Source organism: Tauraco erythrolophus, chromosome 17, assembly GCF_009769465.1.
Source record: "Tauraco erythrolophus isolate bTauEry1 chromosome 17, bTauEry1.pri, whole genome shotgun sequence".
NCBI classification, from domain to species: Eukaryota; Metazoa; Chordata; class Aves; order Musophagiformes; family Musophagidae; genus Tauraco; species Tauraco erythrolophus.
The window spans coordinates 17,514,833-17,533,146 of NC_141481.1; the positions used below are offsets into that span (position 1 = coordinate 17,514,833).

The 18,314-nt window shown below is 56.0% G+C and overlaps 1 protein-coding gene across 1 annotated transcript in view; it reads right to left on the bottom strand.

Moving 5' to 3' along the window:
* Nucleotides 1-1,662: 1,662 nt before the first annotated feature.
* Nucleotides 1,663-18,314, bottom strand: part of RAB11FIP3 (RAB11 family interacting protein 3) — a 74,307-nt gene continuing 57,655 nt past the window's right edge. The window contains exons 6-15 of the mRNA XM_086621940.1: nucleotides 17,344-17,478; nucleotides 14,187-14,222; nucleotides 11,428-11,521; nucleotides 8,872-8,975; nucleotides 7,438-7,578; nucleotides 6,348-6,429; nucleotides 4,081-4,218; nucleotides 3,090-3,245; nucleotides 2,539-2,679; nucleotides 1,663-1,776 (exon numbers count right to left, since the gene is read on the bottom strand). Coding sequence (XP_086478066.1) covers nucleotides 1,663-1,776; nucleotides 2,539-2,679; nucleotides 3,090-3,245; nucleotides 4,081-4,218; nucleotides 6,348-6,429; nucleotides 7,438-7,578; nucleotides 8,872-8,975; nucleotides 11,428-11,521; nucleotides 14,187-14,222; nucleotides 17,344-17,478 — 1,141 coding nt within the window. The remainder of the gene's footprint in view (nucleotides 1,777-2,538; nucleotides 2,680-3,089; nucleotides 3,246-4,080; nucleotides 4,219-6,347; nucleotides 6,430-7,437; nucleotides 7,579-8,871; nucleotides 8,976-11,427; nucleotides 11,522-14,186; nucleotides 14,223-17,343; nucleotides 17,479-18,314) is intronic.

The following is an 18,314-nucleotide window of genomic DNA, read 5'->3' on the forward strand; positions in this document are numbered from 1 at the left end:
CCAGCGTGGGAAGGGAGATGTGCCACGTGCTGGAAGCGTTTTGGGCAGGAGCAGGTACCATCCCAGCCGGTGGCCAAGGAATTGCTGCAGCTTCTGCTTCCAGGATGCTCCGGCATCTCTAGAACCTGACAAGCAGGAAGAAGAACCGCTTTTTGGGGCCCGATGTACTCAGAGAAGCCGGATCCTCGGGAGTCCGCTGGCTGCCTCCTCCCCGGAGCCGGAGAGGAGCGGGTGGGTTAAAGCGGCTGCTCCCCGGGGTCACGCTGCGCCCCGGCCGCTTGTGCCAGCGAGCCAAAAGCTGTCCGATGTAAACATGGCTTTTGTTTCCCAGGGAGATGCTGCTGTGTCCTCTGGTCTCCTCTCCCCAACGGCATAGAGGTTTCAGCCCAGGCTGATGCCAGGGACCGAAAAATGAGAGCAGCTGCTCCATCCCCTGCCGCAGCACAGGGAAACGGCAGCGAAAGGTGGCCGGAGCGGGCTCTCCCTCCAGGACTGCAGCTCTCACTGGCAGAGCCCTGCTCCGGAGGGGAATGGCACAGGTCACTGTCCCCACGCCAGGGACCTTGGGAGGTGACGTGGAGAGCTCAGCCCTCTCCGCGCCGGGCCGGGTGAGCCGAGCCGGGATGGAGAGAGGCAGCCAGGACCAGGCTCCAGTGCAAGTTGAAGAGTTGCAGCCTTTTCTTCCAGTCCCTGCAGGCTGGACAGACAGACAGCACCCGTGTGTTTGCAGCTGGGGCCCAGGGCACATCTCCTCCCAGAGCCAGCCCAGCTCTATGAGCACCCACACACCCCCCTGGCAGCCGGGAGAAGAGCCGGAGCGGGGAGGAGGGCAGCGGGGCTGCCAATGCCAAGGCGTGCCGACGGTAGTGAGCCACGGACAGCAAAAATAAATAAGGAGGCAGGTGACAAAGTGCGCTTACGCCCTGTCCCGAAACTGGCCGCTCCTCTGCCTCCTTCTGCCGCTGGCAAGCGAGAGAGGAGCCAGGGAGCTCCCTGCACGCAACCCCTTCCTGAGCAGAAGCGGCAGGGCAAGGATTAACTGCACCAGCTGAACAGGGACATTTGCATTAAGTTAATTAAAAAAAAAAAAAAAAAACAAACAACCACAAAACCAAAACCAAACCAAAACAAACCCTCTACAAGTTCGGGACACGCTTCCCTCTTTCCCAGATCTGCCCCAGTGAGTGAGTGAGTGTGTCAGGGACACTTTGGCACAGCAGATACTTGGGCTGGACAGGGCAGCGAGGGAAAACGTCAGCGCCGCTGCTTCCTTCCCCATCCCGTTATCCCGCAGTTCGGAGAAACCCTCGCGGTGCCAAGCTCCTCTTCGCACCCCGTGTGCCAGAGGCTCTGGCGCCGCTGCGGGGACAGTTCCCAGCTTCACGGGTAGCTTCCTCCAGCCGTGCGTTGCCTGTGTTTCTTCTCCAGGTTCCCTTTCGCCCCTCAAAACCAGAAGGGTTTCAAAATAACGAAGTCAGACAACAAAGCCTCGCTGCTGGTTTTCTTTTTCCCTGGTCCGCTGGTTAATTCACCCGCCGACCCGACGCGATGCCTCCTCGTGCCTTCATCAAGAGCAAAGACGTTTCGAGTTCCTCTTTATCCTCTCAGAGCACCAAATCCACACCCATCGGCGAGCGCACGGCCGGCGGCTCTCGGCCGCCCTTACTTCACTTCCAGGATGGAGGGGTTCGTCTCCATGATGGCCACGATGATGCGGTCGATGTAATCCTGCAGGCGGAAGTTGATCTCCTCTTGCTTTTGAATCGCTTCCATGAGCTGCGAGGGAAGGAGAGAGGGAGCGAGCGGTCAGTGCCTGCTGCTGCCCAGGGGCAGAAGCCGAGCTTCTCGTGGCTCCGTGCACCCACGGAGGTTTCCCTCCCTTCTTTGTTCTGGCTCGGGATGTTCCTGGCCACATACGAGCCTTTCACATGTGACTGCCACGGAGCAGAGGGTGCTGTGGGCTCCCTAACACTCAGCTGAACTCCCTGTGGGATGCTCTTACTCCCGATGGGTCTCCCCTGACATTCTCCTGCATCCCCAGATCTCCAAACCGCACGGGCGAGCGCTCGGCCACCGAAGCCAGAGATGCAGGTGGGGAGCGCAGCCACGGCAGGCTGAGCCATGGAGCAGGGAGAACACGTGCCAGAGAAGCCAAGATCTTTTCTCAAGATCTGTTCTAAGACAGCTCCAGACAGCCAGACAGCCCACCCCGTGCTCACTGGTCTGTCCCAGGAAGGGGAAGGCAGTCACAGGGCAGGGAAAACTGAGCTGCCAGTATCAGCAAACTGGAAGGGAGCAGCTTCCCCTGTTCCCAGGAAGAAGGGCTGGCAGGCAGGGTAAGTCCTGCAAGCTCTTCAAACAGTCGTGTGGGTATTTCTTTGCTCACAACAGCTTTCAAGGGAATTTTGGGAGTGAGCTGTACCACAGACAGGGCCACATCAGCTCCTCCCAGGCCCTCGGTTGGCTGAGCGGGGACAAGATGCACCAGCCACCCCAGGAAGATGCAGTTTGAAGTAAGCAGTACCCCGTGGCACGTACCTCATCTCTGGAGACCGAGCTGATCTCCGCTGCCAGGGATTCGGAGAAGGAGGCTGAGAAGAGGTTCTTGGCTCCCTGGATGCTCAAGTTAATGATCTGCCCATTCAGTTCATCGTTCTGCTCCTTCAGGTTCCTGTTATCCTGTTCACAACAGACAAACATCAGCCGGTGCTGAAGCACATGGTGCTCCCAGATCCCAGTTGGACAGGGAAGGCAGAGGCTTTCATCCTAACCAGCAGTCACACAGCGCTGGGAACAGCACTCCATCTCCTGACTCCGATTCGACAGAGCCTGGAGAACCTCTGGAAGCACACAACGCATTGGGAAGATCCAGGGGCTCTTGAGTGTCCGTGCTGTCCTTCAGAGGAAGAAGCCAACCTCTGCTGTCCCAGGACAGAAGCACAAGAAAGCAGCAGGCTGCTGGATCCATGGTTGGCTCCTCGGGATCCTCTGGGGCCCCACTGACCGCTCCTCAGTGTCAGGGAACTGGCATCCCCTTCCGCAGCCCGAGCAGAGCCAGGACGCTTCCCTCCCTGCCCAGCCCTGCGTACCTGCTTGAGCTGCTTGATCTCTTGCTCCAGCTCCGTCTCCCGCGTCCTGCTGTTGTACTCCTGGAGCCCCATGCTGCTGCTCCTGCCTCTTCGCTGCTCAGCTTCCAGTTTGAAGAGTTGCAAGTGCTCGAGCTGCTTCCTGAGGTCCTCAATGAGCTGCAGGACAAGGGAAGAGGACAACTGAGCGCCGCGTCCCCTACAAGTCCGACAGCTCGCGCTGGTCATGGCTGGTGAGACATGGGCTGGGAGCAACCCCATCGGTTGTGGCAGGGGGATTAACAGGCCCTTCCTGGGAGACACACGGCTTCCCCTTCCTCCCCCACACCTCTAGCGAGCAGGAGAGGGGGAGCTACTTAAATACAGGAGAGCAGCTTCATTCCCTGGAAGGATTTTGTTGGAGCTCCAAAGATGCTGGGTCTGGGTCTGCAGCTGCAGCTCCCTCCTGCCACGGTGCTGCGAATCCCCGTCTCGCCCGACTGCTCCCACCATCACCACAATGCCAATAGTTTCCACTTTGAGGCCCAAAGCTCCTTTCCTACCACAACAAGCCCTGCTTGAGCCTCCAGCTGGAACTACCAACCACACAGACACCTGGAAGGGGCTGGGGGGGTGGTGGGGGGGGTGCATTTCTGCCCCCCAGCACGCAGGAGCTGGCAGCTCTCACCCATGCAGCTGCCTGCCTGCTGGCTCCACGTGCCATTGTCACCACGCTTCTGCCACTGCTCCTTCCACATGGGAGAGGAACGGGCCAGGGTGGCCCAGCCCCGCTGGGTTTGCAGATGCCAAGACACTTGGCTGAATTTTAACGCAGACAAAAGTGATAGATGTTATCTAGTTAAGCTGCTGTACCACCTTTCTCTGCCCGGGGCAGGACCAAACGCTCCAGTTACACCTATTTTTGGAGAGGCTGCTGATGCCAGCTTCCCCACAGAGCCCTAATTTGGGAGGCTGGCAGGACAGGGCCATGGCAGGCAGCCCTGACTCGACTCACCTCCTGCGTCGACTCCTTCTCCTTCTGAAACTGGTGCCTCTCCTGACTCAGCTTGTCCCCCATCTTCCTCTTTTTCTCCTGCTCCTCTGCGAGCTGCACCGTGAGGTCTTCGATCTCATCCAGCAGCTTCTGCTTCTCCTGCAACGACACGAAAGGGGACGGTCACAGGGCCCCGTCTTCACTCGGCGCCGCCGGGGCTCCTCCTGCTCGCTCAAGGGCACGGCGCACGCTGAGCACCGCGGGGAAGGCTCTTCTCGCTGACGCATCCAGATGCTCTCGCCTGCTGGGATCTCGTTTGCTGTCTGAAGGCTTCGGAGCCCGAGCGCTTTGGCAGCAGCGAGAAGAGCCGCACACCAAAATAGCACTGCTAGGAGAGAGGCAGGGAGAGATGACTCGAGAACAAACGCACGCAGGCAGATATCCGCGCTCGTGCGGCTTTCCGGGCAGCGTGGTGCTGGCGTGGGACACGGCTTGGGCAGGGCTGGGGCCAGCGCAGAGGCTACAGGTTTAGAAGAGACATTAAATCATAAAGCTCCTTAAGGTCTGAATTTCAGGACAGCCAGGAATCCAAGACCTTTGGACAACGCGAGAATGCTCATTCCCGGTTTCAGATATGGAAGAATTTAATTGAGGACTGACCCAAGAAGGAATATGACCAGTTCAGGCCAGGATGGAAAACACACAGCCCAGCTCTCCTGCTCTGTCCCCTTCTTATAGGGGAGGAAAAAGCCCTGACAACAGGTAAAGCTCGTCACGGCGATGACAACAGCCCCATGTAGGATGCTCCTCTGCACAGCAGCACCCTTCTGCCTATGACCAGGCTGAATTTGAAAACCAAATTTACAGGTTGCCCAGAGAGGTGGTGGATGCTCCATCCCTGGAGACGTTCAAGGCCCGGTTGGATGAGGCCCTGAGCAACCTGATCTAGTTGGAGATATCCCTGTTCCTTGCAGGGGGGTTGGACTAGATGGCCTTTGAAGGTCCCTTCCAGCCCTAACGATTCTATGATTCTATGATTCTATGGCTCTATGACCAGCTCACAGCTTCCAGCCTGGCTCTCCCCGTAAAGGTTTTGGCTTTGGCCACCACAAAGACACCAGCCGATGCTCGTGCCAGACAGCCTGTGCCACGAAGAGGTTGAGGAGCAGCTCCGAGGGGCAGCTCCAGCTGCTGGGTGCCCTGCTCCGTGGAAAAGAGCACCAAAAGCATCCCACACCAGCAGGACACACGATGCTGATGCTGAAATCCCGATTTCGGACAACGGCCAAGAGAGCAGCTCATCAGCAGAGCTTCTGTCCTCGGCAGGGAGGGTCAGCAACGGCACCTCTCGCTCCTCGTTAATCCCATTAACCGTGGAGAAGAGCAGCGCTGCTCTGCAGAGATTAAGGATCAACACCAAGGTTGTGTGGCTGAACACACCCAGGCAGGTGATTTATCCTCAGACCCTCAGTGGTTTTCCTACCCCCAGCCTCAATGCACTGCGCTTACGAGGTCTCGGCAGACGAAGACCACTTACTTCATTGTGGTCACGCCAGGTAGCAATGGAGCTGCAGACTGCGGAGTGGATGAAACACCCGAGGGCCTTCGGCTGGGCAGAGAGGTTTGATTTCACTTACATTTTAACCTTACATCTGCCACAAAGCTTGAACAGAAACCAAACACAGCCTTTGCAGCAGATGTGACATCTGGAACCCACGTCCTCTCCAAAGACGAGGATCTTGTCCAGCCCATGGAGACTGCAGCAGCTCCACAAGCCTCCCAAGCAGCTGCACGGCCTCGAACCCCGAGCAGGGCACGAGGGGAGAGGATCTGGGAGACAATATGGTGCTTTGAAGACTCAACACGCAAATACCAGCGACAGCGCATCTGCCCGGGCAAGATACAGAGATGAAGCACGCCCGCTCCTCTTCCTCCCCTTGCAGTGGGATTGTCCCGCTGCGGGCTGCAGCCGCAGGGATGGGGACACGCTTCCACAAGAGGGCACGAGTCCCCTCCTGAGCAGCCAGGACAGGGCTGTCATCGCTGCGTCCCGGAGATTTATTAAGGGTTTTGTTAATCCCAGCTTCCGAGCCAATCCCTGGGAACCTGCCCGGATAGCGGTGTGGGATAGCTCCGGTCCGAGGGACTGGAAAGCAGGAGCAGCTGATCTGCTCGTTCCATTCCACGGATCTCACGGAGGCCCTTCGTGTAAACGTGAATTTGAGCTCCGGCCGTGCGAGGCAGCAGGTGTGAACCCGGCAGCAGCTCCGAGCACACGCGGTCCTCACCTCCTCGAGTCTCTCGATGTTGGCTTTTAAACACGGGACGCAGGACCTCAGCTCGCTGTTCTCGTCATCCAGCTGCTGCAGCCTGTAACAGCACAGAGACGCGTAAGAAGCTCACCCAAACATCCCACGGGCAGGACACCTGGCTGAAACCTCACTAGGAACACTAAACCAGGACCTGCTGAAGGCAAGCCAGCAGGGATTTATCTTTTCCAAGCAAACCCTGAGACTTCCCACTATTTCTTCTCCAAGGGGAAAAAGAGGGGCATCCACATGACTTCTGGCGAGTCCGTTGGCCAGTGCCATGCCCTCCCCAAACAGGCCCGGTGCCATTCTTTAGGGCAAGGGCTTTATCAGTCCACGGGCCAGCCTCAGCGCTAGGCACCGAAAAGCAGGGACATGACCTGGGCAGAGTTCAGAGAGGGCTTCAGTGCCCTCCAGGCAGAGTAACACCCGTTTGTCACGATAACTGTCTGACTACGAGCCCGGTAAAAAACCCTCCTGGCTTCATCTTTTGTTTCTTGCAAGGGTAGAGCAATAGCAAAAATAGCAAAACACGTTCTGGAAAAGCAGCAAAAAAAAGCTGTTAAATAAATCAAACCTCTCCCCCACCACTTCTTCCTTCGGAAGCACCCTGTCCAGGACACTGCCTGTTGTCCGGGACAATTCTTCCTTCCCAGATATTTGCCTCTTTCCATGATGGTGGAAAACACATGTGGATCAAAGGTACTTCCATGGGCCATTCATGGGAAGAAGCACTGACAAACCACTTCTTCACTCACGGGCTGCGGGGCGGCCCAGGGCTGGAGAACATCCGCTGAATTTAAACCGCACCAGGGAAACGCCAACAAAAAGCGTGAGACTGGGCTGACGGAGGGGCTTGATTTTGGAATGAAGGTAGAAGAAGTAGCCAAAACTCAGGGTTTGTCATGACTTTAGTTGCACCTTTAAGCAAGTTAAACTCACTGTCTACTGCACTTTGTCTTCCCAAAGGCTGCGGCTGCAAAGCGTCAGCCCATACGCGTATTCCAGCGCGTACGGACGGGTCCAGGAGACCCGCCACCACCCAGCCCTGCCCCTGCCCCAGCCCCACCTGGCCTGCAGGTTCTCAATCTCAATGCTCTTCTCCCTCTCCATTTTGCTCAGCAGCTCCCTCTGCTTCTTGATCTCCTCCAGGAGTGTTTGGTCAGCTCTCAGCTCCTGCTCCTTCAGCTGTTCCTCGAGAGCATTCGCTCTGCGGAGAGAAGAGAGAGAGAGGATTAACTGCTCCTATCCCAAGGGAGGGATCAGACTCTCTTCCCAGCCTTTCTCCCACCCCACAGAATAACTGGGAGAAGGAGACTGTGAAGGAGACTGTGAAACAGAGTGAGCTGTCTGGGGAAGCCCGCACATCACCGTCCCAAGCAGCGGGTCAGGAGGCTTCGCTTCATCCCAGCGGGAACGCAACGCGGTCCATGAATTCCTCAAGGACACCACTGCCGGCCAACACGTCAAATAAAAAAAGCCAGGTGGTCCACGCTGGAATTGTCGCTGTCTAGTTTTTTTTTTTTTAAGTCTCCAGGCTGCATCAAAGCCCTTTTTAAGAGTGAGGCCAGCAAGGGGGTGAGGATGAACCCACTCTTCAACCAGCAACCAGTATGCTCGAGGCTTCTGGGCCAAGCTGCTAAAGCGGAAACGCTTCCCCTCGCTGCAAAGTTCAGCAGGGCTTAGAGAAACCTTCCTTGGAATCGCTCCGTTCCCCGACACCATCGTTACTTAACAGTCTTACAGCCCTATAGATAAACTCCTGCCGGGGTTATGTGCCCAGGGTAAATACGGTGCTGGAGGAGAAGCTGCCAGATGAGTCATGACAGCGATTATACCGAATGGGATCCGCAGGGCTACACCCCAGCCAGGACCCAAAAGCCTCGGGATCAAGGCTGGCTGTGGGGAGGGTGGAGGTGGGTAGTAGGGACCCTGCTGTAGCTTCCACCCAGACCTCATGGGTGAAATAAAGGCCAGAAAGAGTCCATACAGAGCTGACATGAAGTACATGTCCTTCCTGAATGGGAAGCTTTCCAAGAAGCATGACCCTGCTGCGGTCCTCTGAGCCAGCTCCTGGAGCTCCACAGAGCCCTTTCGGGATGGACCCGTGGGGTGGGGAAGCACATAAAAAAAAAAAGTATTAAAAAAAAATAAAGAGGAGATCTAAAAAGCACTGTTACAGTCACATGCATCTGAGCAAAATATTGCAAAGGAGATATTTGCCGTTTGTCCTGGCCGAGCTGCAAGCGGTTTCCTGCACTCCTGGGAATTTGCCAGAGACCCGGAACAGTGTGTGCAGGATGCTCCGACCCTGCAGACCTTCTCTCCATCTCCCTCCTCTCCTGCCACCTCCTCTCCCTACACGGTCCAGCAGCACCGGAGCAGCTCCCGCCTGCGTGCCGGCGGCCGGCGTGCCGGGAAGGCACGGGGTGCTGCAGCGGGCGTGGGGGAAGGAGAGGCTCCGGAGGCGACACTGCGCTGCGTTTTGGCCGTGGTCCCTTACCTGTGCACGAGCTGCAGGTTCTCCTGCTTGAGGCGGCTGTGCTGCTCACCGTTGGCGAGTGTGTCCTTCTCCAGCTCCGTCACCCGCTTCTCCAGGAAGACCACCTGTACGACAGGAGAGGGAAGGATCAGTCACCCGTGCCTAAACCTGCTGGCAAAGTGGCACAAAGCACCGGAGCAACTCCCACCACCTCCAGCGCATCATGCAGCTGCTCCCCACTCGCTTTGGAGCTTCATGGAACCATAGAATGGTTTGGGTTGGAAGGGACCTTCAAGATCATCTTGTTCCAACCCCCCTGCCATGGGCAGGGACACCTCCCACTACACCAGGTTGCTCAAAGCCTCATCCAGCCTGGGCTTGAACACTTCCAGGGATGGGGCAGCCACAACTTCTCTGGGCAAGCTGTGCCAGTGCCTCACCACCCTCAGAGGGAAGAATTTCTTCCCTGTCTCTAATCAAAATCTCCCCTCTTTCAGTTTAAAGCCATTGCCTCTTGTCCTGTCACTACACACCCTTGTCCAAAGCCCCTCTCCAGCTTTCTTGTAGCCCCTTTAGGCACTGGAAGGCTGCTGGAAGGTCTCCCTGGAGCCTTGTCTTCTCCAGGCTGAACAGCCCCAACTCTCTCAGCCTGTCTCCAGAGCAGAGGTGCTCCTGCCCTCGCATCATCTTTGTGGCCTCCTCTGGACCCGCTCCAACAGCTCCATGTCCTTCTGATGTTGGGGACCCCAGAGCTGAACGCAGCACTGCAGGGGGGTCTCCCGAGAGCAGAGCAGAGGGGCAGAATCCCCTTCCTTGACCTGCTGCCCACGCTGCTTTGGATGCAGGCCAGGACACGGCTGGCTTTCTGGGCTGCCAGCACATGTTGCTGGCTCATAGTGAGCTTCTCCTCACCCAACATCCCCAAGCCCTTCTCCTCAGGGCTGCTCTCCACCCATTCTCTGCCCATCCTGTACTGGTGCTTGGGATTGCCCCGACCCACGTGCAGGACCTTGCACTTGGCCTTGTTGAACTCCATGAGGTTCGCACAGGCCCACCTCTCCTCAGTTTGCTGCATCCAGTCCAAGCTGGTCACTCCGACCATGCTGGCCCCGCACAGCTCCTGGCACTATCTGCATCCCGCTCTTCACCACACCAGGCAGCCTGAGCCACAGGAGCCATCACCAGGGCTCGTTCCTGGACAAGCTACTTAAAAATGGATGGTTGCCACCAGAATCAGGTAGCTATGACTTTAAAGCATCCTTCTAAAATATCCCTTTACGCCCTTGTTTCTCAGTTTTGGATGTCTCCCGTGTATCAGTACAGGGCCAAACGCTTCACTCCTTCCTTTCTCCACACCCTTCATGAGGATACCCTACCTGGAGGTCTAGATGGATCCCAGCTGGATCACTGGAGCTGCACCACGTCCAAGTGCAGCCCTGAGGCTGGGGACAACCTCCCGCTGCCTGAAACAGGACTGAAAGGTCCTGGCTTAACAGCTATGGGTAAATAGAGTCACGTAGGAGGAATCGATGCTGGCTGGTGGAGAAGGATCAGAGAGAAGTGGTTTCTCCAGGGGTACCTATACAGGGCTTATTTCTGCTGTATTTGCTTTTTCATTCACTTTCCCTAAATAGTGCACAATTTTGAAGAGAAAAGGGGTTGGGAGTGTCCCTCTACTTCCCACCCAAGCAGGAGCGTGGGGAACCACAGGAGGACAGAGTTTGTGGTCCCCAAAATCCCATACAAGAACGATCACAAACAGGCAACTAGGAGCATGTCTGCAAAACCTGGACCATCACTCTGGGGAGAAAGGCAAATGACACAAAAGGCTGTTTGTGATTCCAGAATTAAAAAGCCATTTCCAAGGAGTTTCGGGATCGCAGCAAACACTTACACGAGCCACAAGTCACCCACCTTTACCTTTCCTGCCTCCCTTAGGCAGCTAAGCCCCCCTGAGCCCCCTTCATTTTTAGCTAAAGGGGGCTCAAACAAAAGCTTTCTTGTGCTCCTCCCATCTTGCCCTACAATCCTTTTCTCACCACACCCCAGTAAAACCCAGCGGGACCAGCCCAAAATCAGTTTTACATCTTCCTGGCACGAGCGGCAGCGGCAGGAGCGTGCCAAGGAGCGGAAGCGCTCGTTTCGCATCGCGTGACTTTGCTCGTCTCAGGAAAGCAGAACTGGAGAACATCGTATTACATGTAGCAGAAGTGAAAATCCAGCCCACAAACAGCTGGCCCCTCCTCCCGGGGAGCGGGAGGGCCGCCAGCCTCGCTGCCGGTGGGGCAGCACGCCTCCAGCCCTGGAGAAGGGATGAGGGTTGGAACTGGATGATCTTGGAGGTCCCTTCCAACCCAAACCATTCCATGATTCTATGAATGCTGCCTCACCACTCAACGTGAGACCCTCTCGTTCCCCATCCCCTCGATGCCGAGGGCTCCCTCCGGCTCACCTGCACCCACCCACCCGCTGGCAGCTGCATGGGAGGAGAGGCTTCAGCCTAACCCCTCCCTGGGGATCTCGGAGCACTGCGAACCACCACACGCTCCAGGAGAGCGCAGACGGCGCTGCTCTTACCTTGTCCGTGATGTCCTCTTCCGTGCACTCCAGCGGATCGCGGTAGGGCTCCTCCATCACCCCCACGGACAGCGTGCTCGTCTGATGCAGCTGCCTACAAGAGACAAACCACCCCAACACCGACGTCAGAGCGAACGCGGCAGGACACGGCGATTTCAGGGGACAACTGCTACTGCAGGACATGCTCCCCTCTCTCTCCTCCTCAGCTGCCGCCTCCTTTCCCAAGGGGATTTAACTGCACCGCTCCTTCTCGGGCCGCAGGATTTACAGCAGAGGATGGCATGGGCCAGGTCCTTGGCAGAGCAGATGTTGTGGTCACCACCAAGTTCTCCAGGTTCACCACCTCGGCGTGCCCAGATAGGGCTGCGCGGGTCGAGGGGAAGCGCAGACCTGGACGTGTGCTGCTGAGACTTCACCCTGCGACCGTTTGCTCTTGCTCTTTGGAATGGGAAGAGATAAGAGCTCGATCTTCTCGCTTTCTTTCTCTAGGAACGTACCAAGGCCGTGTGTTACTCAGCAGAGGACAGAGTACTCCACTCCAGCCGCCGATGAGGTCATTAAGAAGCAGAGGGCAGCGGGTGTAAGGGGAGGAATAAACCCCTGAACCTGTTGTGAAACACCCCAGCCCACCTCCCTGCGCCAGCCAGCGAATGATTTAGCAACGTGGGTGTCCGCAGCTTTGGTGGAGCTGGAGAGGACACTGGCCGGAACGCCCCGAGGAGGGGCTGATCCGTGCTTCATCGCTGCACGTCGGCTCTGTCGTCTCGTGGCAAGAGAAAGCGCTATTGCCCCCGGGATGGGTGGTTGTATCCAGCTCTGGGAACCCCAGGCAGATGCTGCCTGGAGAAAATGGCTCTGCCCTCCCGCTCCGATACGAACGATGAGCAGCCGGATCCACCTCGGAAGCCAGCACTGCTTTGAGCAGGAGGTGAACGAGAAAACCACCGAGGTCTCTTGGAACGTCAGTTCTCCTGAGAATTTAACGTGGGCTCTCAAATTCACCCTGCTACACAATATGCTCATGCAAATATCCATGAAGCATAACTGGCATTTCCCGGAGAGCCCACGGCTGAGTACCAGCCTTATTTTGCATCCTCACCCTGGGTATATATTTAGACTCTAAAGTCTCGGGCACATTTGTCATTTAAATCATGCCAAGCACACGACAGGGCTCAAGCAGCTGAGATTTCTTGGCAGAAGCAGAACCCTGATAACAAAAATCAGGCAAGAGCCCTTACCAAAATAAAATCAATTAATGTTTTCATACTATTTAGTAATTACAGTATTTGCAACAAGGGGCTTTCTTTGGGTTGATTTTAAGGATCTGTCTCTACGCTGCAGCAAAACCCTGTTACCTCTGTCGTTATCACAAACTAAACTCGATTGCTCTTGAAATAACCAATATTTACCTAAGCCCCAGTCCAGAAAAGCATCTTGTACATGCAAAGGGGGCCAGGAGGGCTCAACCCCCATAGACGGGGCACCTCCACTCCCAAAAGTTTAACCCAAATCATCCCCAGATTTGCTCTGCCAGACACAGGACAAAAAACTAGTCCTAAAACAGGAAATCTGGGGACAGGGCTGCTCCCTTCAACCCTCTTTCCTGCCAGTGTTTTTAACAAAGACCTAGAAAGTAAGATGAGTGGAATTAGGAAATGTAGTATCAGGCACCCGCTTCCTTGCCAGGAGGGGAAATCGTGCCAGGGGAGACTTGCTAACCGCAGGAAAAACGGAGAAGGGAAAGGTGTGAGATCACAGCTAAGAGGAAGAGGTGTACAGAAGCCACTCAGGTCAGCGCAGGGTGCGCATCGAGTGCCAGGGGGATGAGTACCACCCAAATCGAGCTGTCTGTTCCTCTGCAGCATCGCCATCCTGCTTGGCATCGAGCAAAGAGAAAGCCAACAAGTGCAGAGGACAATCTCCTGCTGAGCAGGGCAGCGGCAGGCACGGCAGCTAAGATAAGCCTCAGTGTATTCTTAAAAGCGTGATGAGATGGGAACAGGAGGGGTGGCGATGCTGGGAAAGGACAGGTGGGCACCGGGTGCCAGCGAGAGGGGACGGACCCTCCGCCCCAGCGATTCAGAGCAAACTCCGCAGTTCTTGCTGTGCAGGCAGGGATAAAAACACCCGCAAGGAAGGGGTGACTGGCACCACGTGAGATGGTCCTGGAGGACAGAAGCAGCTCAGCGTTAAAGCCCAGGGTGGGGTAACCTGCAGCTGCCCCCCAAACTCCCCAAAGCCCCTGACTGAGCTGAGCCGAGCGGGGAGGGCTGCTCCAGCAGGGTCAAGCCCTGAGGATGACACTGAGCAAAGCAAAAGAGAACCAAGAGAGGTGTCTAAGGTGGCTGGTTTTTTTTTGGGGTGCTGGAGAAATCTCTCCAAGTGAGCGCACTGAACGGTTCGGTCTTAGAAAAAACTCTAGAGACCCACTATGGTGACACCGGGGAGGAGACAGTCCAGAGGGACATGCCCTTCTAGAGACTCCTTCCCCACTCCTAGAGCCCTCGTGGGACGGAGAGGGGAAAGCACTCCTGCTTTTGTCCTGGAAAAACGTCCGGTTGACACCAGCCTCCAGCTGTGGGCACGAGCGAGAAACCTCCGTATCCGAAAATCCAGCTATTTCAAACCAAATCAGAATTAAACCTGCTTCTGCCCAGCACTACCCGACACGTCCAGAAGTCTGACACTTATTTTGACCGCGGGGCTGGCAGCCAGTGCAGGCACCCCCTCCCCGAGCAGTAAGCCGAGCGTGAGCTTACCTTGCTACCTTCTTGCTCGAGAGCCTTTTATTGGGACTGCAAAAAGAAGAAAAAAAAACAGGAAAGAGTTAGGAAAGCTGACAGGGGAGAGCAAGGGAAACAGGAAACTGCAAGCGCTCCGGGGCACATCCTATCCTTGGCTATGGCAGCATGCACCACCCGCGCAGCCCGGCCACCCCCGGTGAAAAAAACTCACCGCCTCCAGCAGCGGTATCCTCTCACCGGCTGATCCCTGTCCTGAAAGCTGATCCCCAAGGAAAGGGCTAAGAATAGCAGCCAGTTCGGTGGGGTTCAGCCCGGCGCCCGCGGCAGCCCGAGCTGTGGCTCCTGCACCCCGTGGCACCCCGGCCCTCCCTCCCCTGCCACCCCTCCGAGCTCCCTGCCCGGTGCCGGGGCGCACCTCCCGCCTGCAAACCGGCACTTCCATCCTTTCCCGTGCTGGTTTGTGCTCCTCACATGGCTTATTCTGACTATCTGATCCCTGGAGAATTGCCACCGACTTGTAGCTCAGAGGTTTCAGGAGCTGTTGGTCGTGTCCCTTGGTGGATTTTAAGCACGGGCACTGCTACAATCGCTGGGCATGGGCACGAGCTCTCCTCTGCACAGATAATTGACGGAGATCATGCACCCCGGCTCCGTATAAGCCCGAGCCAGCTGCCACCATACCACAGCGGTCAGGGTTTTGCTAATGCTCAGCATGACCCAGGGTACGAAGAGCCAAGGTCTCTGTTACCCTGTTGGGACGGGGCTGCGGGCTCTTCCTGCTGAGAATAATAATAATAATAAAAAAAAAGTCTTTTTTAAGAAATAGCTGCTTGCTGAGACGCTCCTTCCAGTCCTTCGGTCGCGATCGACGCAGCTGCGCGCTGGCAAAGCAAGCGGGACTTGGATCTCGCTCCTCATCTTCCACCCAAACGCAGGCTGTTGTCAAACAGATGTCACCGGGACACATCTCCGACACCAAATCCTCACGGAGCGACGGCAGCAAACATGGCTCTAGCCCGAGGGGGGAAGCAGCAATCGCATTCCCTGGGGTTTAGCTCAGTTTAAAGAACAAAAAAATAATAAATAAAATCATCTGGGAGCTCATTGCTGCCCTGAGCTGCAACAATCACCTTAGTTCTTAGAAGGAGGAATTAAAAATAGCTCAGGACCTTTTTCTTTTTTTTTTTAAAAAAAAGCACCAAACAATGACGGAGCAGGGGCTGTAGTCAGCATTACCAGCCCTCGTGTCAAAAGTGCATCCTCACCCCCCAGATTTCCAAGGAGCAAGAGCCTCTGGCTGGGCTCCAAGGCCGCTCGGCAGCCGCCCGAGGGGAGCAGGTCAGGCCCCCGTGTTTGCCAGCAATTGTAACGAGTCACGTATGTCCCCGGCACCGGAGGGAGGAAAAATATTTTTCTCTGCAAACATCTTATCGGAAAAGCAGCGCCGGCACCGGCGGGTCTCTCCGGAGGGGATGAGATACACCACCGCTGCTTCAAGGGCACAAAAACAAAATGTACTTTTATAAATCTAGTTCATCCCAAGCTCCTGGCTGATTTCTTCCCTGCCTTCCCGTGCTGTGGGCTCAGGCAGTAGTGTCCCAATGCCAGGACCACACTTCCCATCTTCTTCCAAGCTTAAAACGCTGCATATACATCCGCAGATGTTACACGGTGCCTTGGGCTTCATCCCAGCTGCTCCCATCCTCTGGAGCAGGTATCTTCAGGCTTTGCCTGCCAGGCACAGCACAAGGCTGCTTGGCCCAGGTTTTGGTCCAGCTTCTGCTGCTCTCTTTGCCTACTCGCCCCCTGCACTGAGGGCTTCACGTTGCTGGTGATGCTGGGAGCCAAGAGGTCCTGCCACGTCCCATGTGCTGCACCTCTCACGTCCTCACCGCAGAAAGGGTGGGCGATGTCCCTTCCATCAGGTCGGTGCGTTGGGGCACTTGGAATAATTTCCAGCAAATTTGTGCACAGGAAACCCCGAACGCAGGTGGAGGAACCAGACCTACTCGCCCTGAGCCCAAAGGGGCTGCGGAATTGCCACCGCGACACCACAGGATGGAGAAAAACCCCTCCATCACAGGAGGCTCAGAAGTGCTAGTTCAGCTTTGTAGGTAAATTTGGTGGAGAAAGCCTGCAATCGAGCGGGGCTACTGGTGCATCCAGGGAAATCCAGCGTTCTCCTTAATAACTGCACAACCTGAGACCCACCATTGACCTTCAAGGCCTCTAAATGCAAAGGCAACTACTTGTTTCAGAAAGATAGAGGGAGAGAGGTACTTTTTCCACTAAAAAAAAAATAAGGTCAAGCTCCCATTTGTTTTCCAATTCTCTTCCTATAGCTATATAACCCAGGAGAGCTTCCGTGTCCCTGTAGAGGACAGGTGGAGACCAAGAGCCTGACCACTTCTACCCAGTGCACTGCAAATAGGTCTGAAAAAATAAACAACTGAATAGAAATCGCTCCCCGCTTGTCAAATGGGCAAGTCCAGCTGCCGGCTGGTGGATCTCAAACGTTACGTTCAAGAACTCATGAAGTTCCTACGCAAATGTCCCAGTGTCTATCAGGTCTACCCGGCCAGCGGTGGCACGTAGGTGGGCAGGCAGCTGGCGATGCTGGGTGAAACAAGATTTTACTGCCGCAAAGCGAGAGCGTCTACAGGAGACGTCCCCGGGCACAGAGCATGAGCTGATGTTTCCAAGTCACTGCCGCAGCGGGAGGACGGGCTGCACCTGCCCTTCCAGGTTGAACCAGCAACCCAGGCGTGCCCCCACGCCGGGCACGACCGGCCAGAAGCCCTGGCAGCCTTTTCCTCGGTGACAGAAATACTGTACGCGATCGGCTTACGGATTCGAGTGGCGGTGCAAGGACTGCGTTAGTCGGAGCGTGGAGAAGCACCCACCACTCGGGACATGCAAAGAGGCTGCCCGGAGCAGAAGGGAAGAGTCTCATTGTCTGCCAGTCTCCGCGGCTCAGATTAAAGGAAACTTCTGCTCACCCTCCGTCACGTTAGCAGAGCCTTTACCACCCGCAGAGGCTCACCTCGTGCGGTGAAATCCATCCCCTTTCGCAACCGGGAACCGCGCGACGCACCAGCAAAGGAAAGCTGTGCCGAGACAAGGAGAGTCTTCCCTTCCAGAACACCATTCCCAACACTGCAAGCCCAGTTACCTATTCATCTCAAGATCATTCAGGCGAGCGGAAAGATCCTCGAGGCGGTTGATTTGTTTGTGGCACTGGCTACAGTAAAACTCAAATGCTTCATCTGCGATAATGCTGTGCAGTTTCGCAGCGAGCGGATCGGCGCTGGAGAAATCACAAGGGTCATTTCAGCAGGACAGAACAGATGGGGCCGAGCTTCCTCCGTGGCTTCCACAAGCTGAGCCTACGTCGGGGCGGGGGAGCTTTGGGTGCGACACATGAGACTCACGATTAAGAAGTTCGGGGCAGACCGGGTCACCTCCCCTCTCGATTTTTGAAGCCAAATCGCAGTCATGGTGGATTTGCTATAAATTAGCAGCACTTGCACTGCCAGCTTATGTTTTTGAAGCCCTGTGCCAGGCTGCTCTGGTGGGGGAGCTCTGAGAGCCCAGGTGCACGCTTCCCACAAACCCACGCGACTGCAGAGTTTATTTTCCAACGTGATTTTCTAAGCAACCTGTCTCAGGAGGCTCCAGCAACGTTCCTGGTTTGCCTCGGTAAACACAGACCGAGCTCACACACCGCCGGACCGGACACCGTGAGCGAGAGCCAAATCCTTTGGTCGGTCACGGAGTTTTCCAAGGGGATGCTCTAAAAATAGACGAGCTGCAGACCCACCGTTGGCAATGCAGAGGGTCAGACTTTTGTTGCAAAGAGCTTCTAAGCGAAGCTGGCAAAGGTGGTTGCGATTCGACCCCTTTCTCCTGCCAAGTGAAGCAGTGAGAAGCTAAGCAGCAGCGTTGCCTTGCTGCAGGGAATGTCATTTGGAAAGGGGACATGGGGGTCCACGGGATTTTAACAGCCTGTGGAGCTAATGGGTCCGATCAGTGTTTCGTTTTCCAGCTGAAAAATGAAATGTTTTCAGGTGGAAAACGAGCTGCCGAGGCATTCACCGACACTTGGCAAACCAGGGAGCCATTTCCCCCGCCTGACACGACTCG